The 13633-nt window shown below is 48.3% G+C and overlaps 1 protein-coding gene across 1 annotated transcript; it reads left to right on the top strand.

Moving 5' to 3' along the window:
• Positions 1-3628, top strand: LOC119373593 (neprilysin-21). The gene is made up of 2 exons (XM_037643646.2): positions 1-141; positions 3004-3628. The coding sequence occupies exons 1-2, from the start codon at positions 16-18 to the stop codon at positions 3340-3342; spliced, it is 465 nt and encodes a 154-aa protein (XP_037499574.1). The 5' UTR covers positions 1-15; the 3' UTR covers positions 3343-3628.
• Positions 3629-13633: the final 10005 nt, after the last annotated feature.

Genomic DNA, 13633 nt, shown 5'->3' with positions numbered 1-13633 from the left:
ATTGGCCACGAGATCATGCACGCCTACGACGTCGACGGTATGATGGTCGACGATTTGGCCAAGCGAGTCGAGTTCGGGAACGCTTCGACCATGGTCGAGTACGAGCGCAAAGTTTTGTGCCTCCGCAAGTCGTACGAAACGGTGAGCCACTACCGTCCCGAAATATGGAGTCGTATACGCGCAACATCTGCTGCAAACAGTTGGAGATGAGCACTAGAGCGGTTCGTGTTTGTGCGTGGTGGTTTGCTGCGCATGCGCCGCAGCTCGACATGTTCCACTGGTTGCCCGCGAAGGCAACCCCGCTTTTCCAGAGTGCTACGTTTTTGTTTTTTACCTAGTCGGGAAACATTACACGTCCTCTAATTACAAACACTAATCACGGTGCGCATGAAAGCATCAGACTACGTACAGGAAACTGAACGGCTTCATAATCCAGCTCCAAGGCCCTTCTTCTTGACTGCGACAAACCGATGTTTTGTGACTTTTAGACGCGATTTGAAAATACAAATCCTACTCAGATCACCAAAAAACGATGCTTCAATCTGTCACTATAATTCCTCTCCACCAGGCCAGTTGTCACACGTTCTGGCCAGCTGTCAGTCCCTTTAAAGGGGCACTAAGGAAAACAATGAAGCGGTTTAGATCGATAAATTGCACTCTGCGAACTCTAATGTCATTAATTTCGCCATCATACGTTTATTAATAGAGGAGAAAATCAAGTTTAAAGTTGCACTTTTAAGTTTCGCCCCGAAATCTCCCCGCGTGACGTCATGGATTTCAAAGCGTATTTATCGTATTTCGGCGCCATTGCCTCAACAAAATTACCCCGAAACTTGGTATGTTAAGTCTACGGCCCCCTCAGAGGACAATGTACTTCATTTTTACCGATTAGGAACTACGTAGTCCCTAGTAGGCGCCGTCAAAACATGTGACGTCACGGCGAATGGTGCGGAAACTTCAAGGTGGCGTTGCCACCCACGTTTTGTTTTTGCGCGTTTTCTCGCTTACTAAGCGTCTCCTCGCAGCAAGCGTGGTGTTTTTGGTATCGTGAAAGAGTACTTTACTAATATGAGAAAAATCGTTTTGTTCTTTAGTGTCCCTTTAAGAAAGAGGAATGACGAGGAGCAGCCGTTTTGAAGCACGAAGCCACATGGAAACCCCTATGCCGATTTCTCAGAAATAAAGCTTCTTCAGCTGCCGAAAAATTCGTCCTGGTCCGGGGATCGAACCCGGGACAAGTTGTCGACTTAACTTTCTTAACTGCTCCGCCACCTTGCACGATTCCGCAGAACCGGTTTGCAGTATTCTGTGTCCATGCGCTTCGAGTTTTCCATTAATTCGTCCTCGCGCTGCCAATTACTTGCTAGCTTCCTGGTTAGCTCAACTGGTAGAGCGACCGCCCCGGAATGGCGTTGGTCCCGGGTTGAATCCCTGGACCAGGACAGATTTTTTCGGGAACTAAGAAGATTTAATTCTGAGAAATTGGTATGGGTTTCCTTGTAGCTGTGTGCTACAAGACGACCGGTTGTCAATTTACTTTGCTTGAACCAGTTCGGGCCGACCGACTAAGTAACCTTCGAGATCTCTATAGCCGTTAATTTCGCGAATATGGGTCCTTTAGTAAAAGAAAACACGGTGCCCGAGCGTTCATTTTTCGAATTCGTGCCTAAGCAGAGAAGCACCTGACTGTCAACGTGACGCCATTGAGACCAATGTTGTTTCTCACTTTGGACACATGGTTCAATAACATTTCCCCGAAGATTGCCACGTTGAGCCTTCGCTAACTGCACTAGAACATAATGAAATTCAGTTTTTAGAGGCAAGGTATTACCTAGGCCCAAGGAGACGCCGTCAAAATCTATATGACGTCACGGCGCGTTGGTGCGGGCACGGCCATGGCGAGACATTTTTTCTCCTTTTTGCGCATTTGCTGAGATACCAAGTGCCATATCATTCAAAGAGTAGCGCTCTTGACCTGCACGATAATTTAACGGTAAAAATTAATTACAGTGTGTGTTATTCGAACCGGAAACTCAAAGGGATACTGACAACGAAAACTTTCAGTTCTTTTCTCGCGTCGTATGAAAAGCTAAGCCCTCAAGAGCGTATAGAAAATGTACTCGTAAGCCTGAGTGCACCCTGAAAAAGTAACCACAGCATGTTCTTAAAAGCTGCTTTCGCTTCCTACTGTACCCTGACGTCACAACACGGAACGAGCTTCTCGTCACGTGCTCGCGCAAAATATCGGGATGTTTCCACGGCCGCTGCGCTTCGTCTCAATAGTCAAATCGTGGTTTTGGGACGTTAAACCCCTACAACTGAACTCAATCGCATTGCCTCGTCTTGCGCGAGGTCTTGCGCCGCTTTGACAAAATTACACGTCCCAGTGTGGTCAACGAAAAATTGCACCAGTTCTAGGCCGTGAAAATCGTCGTACAGCAAAGCTGTTAGCGCGCGAGTGTATGTGATCGAGCATCATCAGTGTGATTTCTGTCATCATCATATTCACCGTCATTTCGAGCACCATCATCATTACCGTAATTTCATTTGATTTTGTTTCTTTATTGATTCCCTCTTTGGTCACGTGACCGCGGGGAGAATGAATGGTGGAATTGTAGTAGTGACTACTACTACTACTACTACCGCAACCGCCACCACCACCACTACTGCTCGCCGCTGTAGTGTAGCGGTCAAGGTGCTCGGCTGCTGACTCGAAGGTCGCGGGTTCGATACCGGCCGCGGCGGTCACATTTCGATGGAGGCGAAATGCTAGAGGCCCGTGCACTGTGCGACGTCAGTGCACATTAAAGAACACCAGCTGATCGAATATTCCGGAGCCCTCCACTACGGCGTCCCTCATAATCATGTCGTGGTTTTGGGACGTTAAACCCCACATATCATTATTACTATCATACTACTACTACTGCTGCTATACTACTATTACGACGGCGCAGGGTGGACTAAGACAGCTTTGCTATAAAAACGCTCTCACACCACTCGCAGGCCGGAGAGAATGCCAGGCAACTTGACGACATCACCGACTCCGAAGGCTTCGCCGATTTCTCGGGACTACAGTTGGCCTACGCCGCCTACCGCACCCTGCCGGCCGCTGAGCGGGACGCGACGGTGCCTGACGTCGGCCTGAGCGCCGAGAAAACCTTCTTCGTGGCGCACTGCCTCAAGTGGTGCGACCTGGTCAAGCAGCGTAAGCCGGGAGGTCGCTACTGGCCCGGCAGGTCGCGCTGCATCGTGCCGCTGCAGAACATGCCCGAGTTCGCGACCGCCTTCGGATGCAAAACCGGGGACCTGATGAACCCCTCAGAGAGATGCGCCTTCTGGTAGAGGACGCGAAGATATGCCTTCATTGCACGTCTAGTCTGCGCGCCTGGATTGTATATATAGCTGCAGCATATATGGTGGTATTACTGCCGGTTTTTATCTCTTACTATCTCTTTCCGCACTTATATCTCTCGTTATTATTTCCTGTTCATCCTATCGACTCCTCTTGTCTCACTGTTCTTTGAAAGCTTTGTTTTGTATATGTTCGTATTTATCAATATATTTTCGATATCAGTACATGCTCGATCAAAATATGTTCAGTTTGTATATCGCGCCGCTGCAGAACATGCCCGAACTAGAGCACTGCACGGGCTCGGGCCTAACCGAAAACCCGGGCCCGGCCCGGCCCGTGGGCCGGGCCGGGCCGGGTAAAGTAGTTTTCACGGCGGGCCCGGGCCGGGCTCGGGCCTGAAGCTCCGGGCTTAGGGCCGGGCCCGGGTTTGAGGTGGCGGGCTCGTGTCGGGCCGCGCTTGGACTTTGCACCATTCTTAAAGGGTCACTAAAGTGAAACACTGAATTTGTTTAGACCGATAAAGTGTACTCTCAGAACCCGAACGTCATTAATTTCACCATCAATGAGTTTATTAATAAAGGAGAAAATCAAGGTCAAAGTTCCATTTTCAAATTTCGCGCTGAAATCTCCGAACGTGACGTCACGGATTTCAAACTGTATTCGTCGTATTTTGGGAACATTGGCTCAACGAAATTTCCAGAAATTTGGTATGTTAAGTGTTATGACCCCCTCAGAGGTCAATGTACTTCATTTTTACCCACTATAAACTACGTAGGGCCCAGTAGATGCCGTCAGAATATATGACGTCACGGAGTTTGCTGCGTGAATTTCAAGTTGGCGTCGTTACCTGCCTTTTCATGGGAGTTTTCTCTCTTACCAAGAGTCTTGTCGCGGCGAGCGTGGTGCTTTTGGAATGGTAAAAGAGTAATTTACTGATAATAGAAAAATCGTTGTTCTCTTTAATATGCCTTGTTCCGCATACGCTGTGCATGCATATATGTCCCACATTTTATCTCGAAAACACGCTTTTTTATGTGGGGTAAGCTCTTTGGAGAAGTTTTATGATGGATAAGTACTGAACTTCTTTTGCTTCTTGCATATGAGCTACTTGATTTATCTGAAACGGGCGAGCTAAAAGTAAATAGACCAGGCACTTATATGTAACATATCGCTATTCCGTGCTTTATTTGCTTTCGTTATTATTTTATTTCCCAAATGTTACTCTATAATCGCAGTAATAAATGTAATATAATAAAATCAGAGCTCCAAAGCGGGGATACATTGTTGAATGTACAACCCCCCTCTAAAACAATAAGACTGCACGGAGTTTTGATACATAGAATCCCTATAAAGGCACTTGTTTTTCCGTGACTCTGTGACGGCTCCCAGTGGTCATCAGGCGCGAGATGGACATGCACAGCCTGCTTTGTGTGCCCACATTGTTAACGTCTGAGCTTTCGTCTTGTTCCGCCATATCAGGGTTCTCAAACTCACCTCAGCTAACGGGCCGCATTCGCGAAAATTAACCCCTGCAAAAGGCTAGGGCAATGACGAAGGTAGGAGGGTGGGAACAGGTTGTTTTAAAACTACCGTTATTTCACAGCAGACCTTTCCCATATCTCATACACGGGATCATTTCTGAAGGGGATTTGGCGGCAGGATTACAACAACATATTGTTGCAAAATAGTGCGGAACGGAGCAACTTGGAGCGCGCCAGACTCTATCGAAGAAGAGGAAACCGATGGTCATCGAGGGCACGTGCACGTGGCCGGCGCAGCAGTTCGCCTTTAGTATTGCCATTAACGGACGTCTCCGTTTCACGTCTGGGCAACCAGTCATTTCGTATCACCCATAGTGACTAAAATCTGGACGCCGATTCTGAAATATAGCTTTTGTTTCACGGTTATGTATCAACACACGGTGACCACAGGGGGTGCCTCACGAAAAATATGCTTTGGATCTGTCATGCCTGTGTATCTCAGGAACATACTTATAAAAAAAATGGGATGAAGGCAGTCATGTGCGGGCGGAGAGCCGCTAGCGAGAGGTTCGCGAGCCGCGTGTTTGAGGCCCTATATAGTGCGCTATATAGTGCGAGATCTACATGATACTGCCGCAAAAGCGTTGGAATGTGCAGGAATAGAACAGGTCCATTAAACAAGGTGTGGGGTGAAGTATATTCGCTTGACGAAATATCTGCCTTGAAAAAGGATAATGACAGATTCCGTGCCGGGTGATGTCCCCTTACCTCGAACCATATGCATCCAATGAGTAAGCTTCGAGAAGCTTAGTCGCGCATCTATTACCAAACTCGAGCGAACCCCGAAAATATATCGAAATTGCTTCGTCCACTTCCTGCCAGTCCTAACCGCGTAGTCCAATGGCCAGCTTCTACCGATACAACATAGCTGGGAAGGCATAAACCATTATAATATGGATAAAACGAGCACGGTGGAAACCGTGCATAACATACACTGCTGAAAACTACAAGGAGAAGCCCTCAAAGAGGAGTTTTATAGACGACATCCAAGAGTGGCACGACGTTCGGGAACGAGAGAAGTGAAGGGATGAGCTGGACAGCTATGGTCATTCTGCAGAGGTCCACAAAGACATCCTAGATTTGCTCCAGTGGTGGAAGCTAAGAACAACGACTGCCGACGCCTTCGCAATTGGCAAGGCAGATGTGGTGCGCCCGTCCGGCTAGCGCGAGCAGTGCAAGAAGCTTTAGCGCGGCAGGATATGTGATGCAACAGCGCATGGCGTGCTTAAATCGGGAATGTCTTGATACTTTGATTTTTCGCACAATATGTGAAGAAGTAAACTGTAAACTATGCCATGAGAAACTTACAGTCTGTATATACTAGCAGTGGTATGGTGTATGAAAATAGTGCTATGACAAATAGTTTTTTCTTCCTTTCGGTTGATTATACGCATACACGTGGTGCACGCGGTTCCATACCTTTGCCCAGATTAGTGTATTTACAACAAAGGTCACAAATTTGTTTTTTCCCCCTGTTTCTCTTGCTCTGGCAAGGTGCTACAATGGTGAAGACGGGTACTATACATATCGAGAAGGGTGCATGGTTGGCTTTGTGGCTAGAGCATGCTATAAATTACAATAGGTTATAAAGTGCAATAAAAACAAAGTGAAGTGAGCGTTTTGTTCTCTGCCAAGCCAATCTAGAGCACGTGCTCTGGCGATGCTCCGTGTTACGCGGCGGCGAAGCCATCGCGCTGTCCAAATGGGAGGCTGCTATTATATACCAGCTCCGCGCTAGAAGAGCAGCTATATGGGCAGGCCAACGGGCCCGCGACGAAGCAGAGAGACTCGGTCTTTCTGTTCCGATGTCGGAGCGGCCCGCAACGTGCTAGAGCGCGTTCCGATGGGCCATAATAAAGTTTATCCATCCATCAATCCATCCTTTGTTGTTATTGCGCTCCCTATCGAAACTAAACTCGTGCTGCAAATCACTCTTCTTGCTACAATGTGTGCTACAAAACACCCTTCATGATCCCCAGTGTATATGCAGAACAAATAGGTACAGTATACCACTGCCGAACAAACATTCATTGTATTCATAGTATGTCCGCTCAACTGTTTGCACCGTGAGCCCCTTTTTACAAGAAATTACCGTAACTATGTTAAAGTATAATTGTTAGCAAAACATGCGCCAACAAAGCTTAGATATTTGCCACTTAAAACACCCTGCTGTCGATTCCATGTTCGGGCATCACCACCTAGATTACTGGGTCGGGCCTCAGTCGGGCCTGATCTGTGGTCGGGCCGGGCCGGGCCGGGTAGGCGAAATCTTTTCTCGGGTTCGGGCCGGGCCCGGGTCTTATTTTGAGTCACCGGGCCGGGTTCGGGCGGGTAAATTTGAACGAGGTCCGGGCCCGGGCCGGGCCCGGGCCGAAAATTACGGCCCGTGCAGTGCTCTGGCCCGAACTCGCCGCCGCCTACGAATGCAAGGAGGGGTACCCGATGAAACCCCCACAGAGATGCGACTTCTGGTAGAGGAAGCGAATATATACGTTCCAGTGCTCATACACTCTGCGCGGCTGTATTGAACTGACGCGCAGAGTGTATGGCGCGTTGCTATTACTGGACTATCCATGCCGTACTAATCACAGATCAATGTGCTTCTTTTTAACACTCAAGTGTCGCCAAGCGAAAGTGTCCTCAATCTGCGATGCTCATGATGAGATTCATGATGTTGATTTATAAAATAATGTTTAATTTTATGTCTTCTCATCTCTTCCCCCGCTTATATCTCTCATTATTATTGCCTGTTCCTCTTATCGACTCCTCTTGTCTTACTGTTCCTTGATCTGTTGTTTTGTATATGTTATACATGTAATAATTGTTGGGGTGTTACGTCCCAAAACCACGATGTGATTGTGAGGGAAGGCATATACATGGAGGGCTCCTGAAATTTTTACTATATGGCGTCTTTAACGTGCACCTAAATCTAAGTACACGAGCCTCTAGCGCTTCGGCTCCATCGAAATGGGTTTGTATGTCTTCGCATTTCTTTGGTATTGCTATTAATGCTTTAGATGCCTCACCAAACGCGAAAAGTGACCGTCGGCGTCGGCATCAACTCGAGTGAGGCAAGAAATCAGCTGTGATGACGTCCCCCTATCATGTCATCATGACGCCACAGGATGAGGTCACATGGTCAGAGGTGGGCCGATCCTGGAGGCACTGCGAAACCCACGTGAGACATATTTGAAGTTTTAAGGCGCGAATAAGACACGGACGAAGAATAGGAACACACACGCGGAGCGCCACTTCCAACATAGATTTATTTCGAAAGAGCACAGAACATATTTATACACCACGCGCCGTCAACGTGCCTCAATGCGCAGTCGCATTCAAGTAGAGTAACTCCTTTGGTGATAATGAAATGGAGGCAACGCTGACGCATAGATCACCTGATTCGATTATTTTCTTAGCCTCAATAATTAGTCGTATTGATTTATCAGGACTTCGGCCGACTACCGCGCAGGCGCTAAAGTTCAGAACGCAATGACAATCTACAAGATTGTCATTGCGTTCTGACTATACTATACTATACAAGACCTTGCCTGATAGCTGAGCGGTAAAGACGCTCGCCTTAAGGGGTATTCAGACGGGGGAGAAATGCTCTGGGGGGTAAAGGCGGAGCCTAGTGACGTCAGCTCGCGAGGAGAAGTCTCCACAAATGCCCCCCACTCACACGGACGAGGCAAACGGAGGGGGAGACCAGTGTTACTAGACTACTCTGGTGGCTTGCACCACCCGTTTGACGAGCTGCAGACGACCATCCAGCTGCAGACTGGACACCCACTGCCGCTCTCTGCAGGAGCAAGTGCAACAATGTGGCCAAACAAGAGCCCGAAATTCCGCCACATCCCCCACCGCATGGGGATCGTTTGTCCTTTCGGGAAAAACGTCCCCGTCTCCTCCGAGGAGGCGCGGGGGGGTCACGCCCACTCGCTAATCCGTGACGTCGCGGTCACGTGATACGCAACCCCCCCGTCTCCCCCGAGCATTCCTCCCCCGTCTGAATACCCCTTTACGTACGCGGGTTCGAATCCCGCCGCCTCACGAGAAACTTTTTCGATAAGATTTTCTTTCTTTGTATCTTTCTATCTCTCTTTGTTTCTTTCTGCCTTTCTTTCTTCGCCCTCCTCCTCACCCTCGCATCTCTCATTCGCTTTGTTCTTCCCCCTTGCTATACGCCGGACAAATCGGTGCACGTGTTCTGAGAGCAGAGGAGAAGATGAAGAGGAGGACGAAGAGAGCGCGGTCCGGTTCATGATGATGATAGTCTTGGGTCACGAAATTTTACGCCGAGCTAGAAGAGCTTCACTGTTAGGACTGTCTATGCCCCCTTTCTACGTGTCTGACCTGCTCGGCCGTAGAGGGCAGTTCCACTGTTTCAGGCATCGGCCCAACCCTAGTCGGTGCGCCGATCCTGCCGCTGCCTTGGCAAAGTAAGCCGATTGCGGCGATATTGCGAAATTTAATAATGTAAGTCAACAAAAAAATCACAGCATATCCACGGAGTGAATGATGATGAGTGGGCGAAGCTGCGGAGGTTCATCGGTAAACCGTGAATCTTCCGTGAATTCTGCCCAGTACATCATCACCGACGTGAGATCGGGCGCGTTTATACTAAAGGTTCGACGAGTTATGACGACTTGCAGCTCACTTTCATTTTACATGTACGCTGTGAATTTTCATTGTTTAGAAAACCATTGCTTTAGAAAACATCTGGCGTCTTTCGTTAAGCAGCTGGCGTCTTTTCGTTTTGCTTTAGAAACATCTGGCGTTCTTTCGTTTTGCTTTTAGAAAACATCTGGCGTCTTTCGTTGGTTTATTTCATCAATAAACGGTGTTTTGAACAAAAATTGTATTGTTTAATCACGCACAGGAGAAATCTCACCAGGCACTACCTTGGAAGTAAACAATGGCTGCTAATGGGAATGAGACACAGAAGAAGTCGGCTTTTAGCTAACACTTACACTTCTACTTCTACTAACGTTTCCTACTGGAACATGCCAATGGCTGCTAATGGGGAATGAGAGACAGAAGAATTCGGCTTTTAGTTAACGCGCACGCTGCGAATTTTTTATTGTTCAACAACGCACAGGAAAAATCTCCCACCGGCACCACCTTGGAGGTCAAGATCTGGTACTAGCGTTACGACTGGTTACGCACTACGACTACGACAACTACGAGGGACGAACGGGTGCCGCTTTAAGGAGCTTCACCCCTAAAAGTTCGGCAGATCCCACGCCTTGTGGGAATCGGTTTCATGCGAAGCGGTCAGCCAGTAGTTGTCTATGCTGCATTTTCTGGCTTTGAGCCAAGCTTTCCGATGTGTATCGACGTGTTTTTGCAAGTGTAGTAGTTGTGTGCACATCAGGGCTTTCCAGGCACGTCGATCGCATCAGTGTTTAAAAGGTAACTCATAAGTGCACTTTACGGTGCGATGATGTGAATATCGCACGTAACTTTCGCTAGCGTATTCCGCGGATGTCGGGCAACGCTTGAATATAGAATGCTGAATCAATATGGGATACAAATGTAATGTTTGTTGGACTGCTATAAAAGCGGAGCCAACACTGCAACCACAACTGACGTTAACCAGACAGCTTGTATCATAGGAGTACATATGTGGTGTTTATTGCTTTGTTATAAAATTAGATAACCAACACTGCAACCACAATTGACGCTGCACCGACATTACGGCTGCACAGGGTCTCTTTCCAAAGTATTTTCACGAACTGGCATGGCTGTGCTGTAGAATACCTGACTTCCACGCAGAATGTTAGGGTTCGATTCCTGCAGGGATCCTGATTTCTCTTATTTGCATGGTCAACGCTGCCGATGTCGGTTTTTCTTAACGCCCTCGCATTTAAATTATCAATGTCTGCTCTCGCCTTTCCTGGGTAGCTATAAAATGTCAATCACCTGTGGTGCATACCCGTAAACCTGGCCCGTGGTAAATGGGTATGTGCCACAAGTGTCTGGAGGAAAGGGTTTGACAACGCCATAGGCGATGGGATCTCCGACGTATTTGGACGAAGAATAGCGACGCAAGACGGAAGAGGAAAGCATCGCTAGAACATCGCGGCTAATAAGTTGACATCCTGCGTCATTAGAGATACATCTTTTATGCCTGTTAAGAGTTTACAATGAACAACGACAAACACGATTGGTATAACAGCTGGCAGTAGCCAAGCGTTGCTGGCTCGATCCTCACGACGTCGTCAGGCTTTTGCGATGGTTCGTTGCGTGGGGGCCGACCAACACTTGCATGTGCGTCACGGTTTCCGTTGCGGTTCACCTATGAGGAGCTTCTGATAGCAGGATACGGTGACGTGTACACAACGCCCGCCCTATAGCACGTATCCGCCATCTCTAAAGCTCGCCCTTAGCTTCAACGAATGCCGTCAGGTAGGAAACGAAGGCGGCCTGCGCCAGCAGAGCGACCCATTTGGGCAGCCATGGTTCGCTGTGCTCCGGGAATGTCTGGAAAGAGATGACACGGAAACTGTCAGGTGGCTCCTACAGATGGGTCTGGTAGAAAAAGTTTATTGATCCGATCCGTGCATATTATTTAAGTTCTTCAATATAGCTTCCTTGGGCGTCGATACGGAGAGTACAGCGCAATTCTCTAAGCTCCCTGAAAGTCAGCTGCCATGACCTATCTCCGAGACTCCGTGACCGTCCGTTGGATGGCGAGAACACTGTCGAAACGGTCACCGTTCTGGCTTCTCTTGAGATTTGGGAAAATGAAGTCTGCTGGGCTCACACCAGGGCTGCGTCTTGACTGCATCAGCCTTGATGTGAGCCTGGCATACTTCTTTCTTTTCGCAAAGCTCAAGAGAAGTTAGAAAGGTGACCGTTTCGACTGTGTTCCCGCCATCCAATGGACTGTCACAATGTCTCTAAGAGAGGTCACGGCAGCTATACCTTTCAGGGAGCCCTTTCAGCTTAGGGAATTGCGTTGTACTCCCCGTATCGACGCCCAATGAAGCTATGATAGAGCAAAATAATATGTACCGATTGGATCAATAAATTCTTTCTACCAGACGCAGTCGTATTACCTTACGGATGTACCCTGTACATTAAAGTATTTATGGTGTAGAAGTGAACCAATTGCGAAGTAACAATGAATGAAATGTTAGCTAACTAAATGCAATTAAATCTGAATTAAACGTGAAGTAACACCTTGGTGACAAAGTCTCAGCATGTAGAACCAGTGATGATATCCAGGAGACCGAGAGGTAAGCAGTACTAAAAAGAAGCAACGATGCAGTCGACTGAGGTCAATGTAACTTAATGTCTGGCGGGAGAATTCGCTTTCGTATGCTCACCTTCATCATCGTCAGCTTGACTACGCCTAATGCAGGGCACAGGCCTTTCCCATGTTTCGCCAATAAACCCGTTCCTGTGCTCGCTGCGGTCACGTTATCCCAAATCTGTCCACCTGACCTTCTGCCTCCCCCTTACTCGCTTGCCTCCTCTTGGAATCCAGTCTTACTCTTAATGACCAGCGGTGATATTGCCTACGGGCTACATGCCCTGACATGCCCTGCCCATGTCCATTTCTTTTTTTTTTTATTTCTGCTAAGATGTCCTTAACACCCGTTTGTTCCCTGACCCACTCTGCTCTTGTCTTGTTCCTTAAGATTACACCTATCACTTTTCTTTAAAGCATCCAGGTTTCTGCTCCGTAGAAAAGTGCCGGTAAGATGCAGCTGTTACATGTCTTTCTCTTGCGCCCACCTCAGCGTTAAGCAAAGGGACTGGAAATTTTTATTCCTATCTTCCTATGGACAGTGCGAACAACACAGAGATGCGGCCTGCGCGGTCACGTCGGCTCACCTTGTTGCCGAATATTATAGCCAGAAGTACCAGAACGCCGATAGCCACGTAGATCAGCGTGAGCGGCAGTCGTGTGAGGAAGTCGTTCAGTACACGAACCATTGGCCGCAGGAAGTAGAGGCTCGGCAGCATGCCGGCGAGCACCATCACCATGGACGACCGACTCAGTAGCACCCACATCGTCCATCCGACCAGCCTGTCGACGCTCCACACTTCTCGTCGCAGTGGCACCAGCGAGCAGATTGTCGACACCTGCGCAAGATGGACCACACACGAATTGCCGCTTGTGCTGTGTCGCTGGCTGTGTCGCCTTCGAGATCGTTCCCTTGCTCGCTGTTTAAGAACTCAGCCAATATCTGTCGCGGTATTAGCTGAATGCTGCGAAGTACCCGAATGCTTCCGAATGCTGTGAAGTTCGCCGAGGATTTCAAGCAAGTTTCTGGCTGTCGTCTACACGAAATTGTCAATCCCCTGCTGCGCGCACTGCCATAATGTTTGGCTCACACATTAGCGGGAGCCTTGACTATGTATTGACAGCGTTTTTGTGATTATGTTCGCAGAGTTGTAGGGCCCCTTTACCTCTTAAAGGGGTCTCAGAGGGTGGTTCAGGGCCAGTTTAAAAGTGGTTCAGGGTGGTTCATGATACTTCTATGGAGAAAGGTCCCCTTGATTATGCCACAGACATCCCTCGCAACCACCACTCTTCTTTTGACAGACACATAAGAAGAGGTATTTCTCTGAGCACTTCTGCACAAAATGCCTCCCCGCGCCGAGTAGGGAGAGAGCGACGATCGATGTAAAGTTTATTACGCGCAAGAACAAAGCCTCACTAGGGTATGAACTTACCAGCACGCCGATACCGATTAGGCACAAGCCGAGCATGGCGACGTCCCCGATC

The sequence above is a fragment of the Rhipicephalus sanguineus genome, chromosome 11 (assembly GCF_013339695.2).
Source record: "Rhipicephalus sanguineus isolate Rsan-2018 chromosome 11, BIME_Rsan_1.4, whole genome shotgun sequence".
Classification (NCBI taxonomy): Eukaryota; Metazoa; Arthropoda; class Arachnida; order Ixodida; family Ixodidae; genus Rhipicephalus; species Rhipicephalus sanguineus.
Note: the sequence above shows the minus strand (reverse complement) of the source record. Positions and strands in the feature narration are given on the sequence as shown.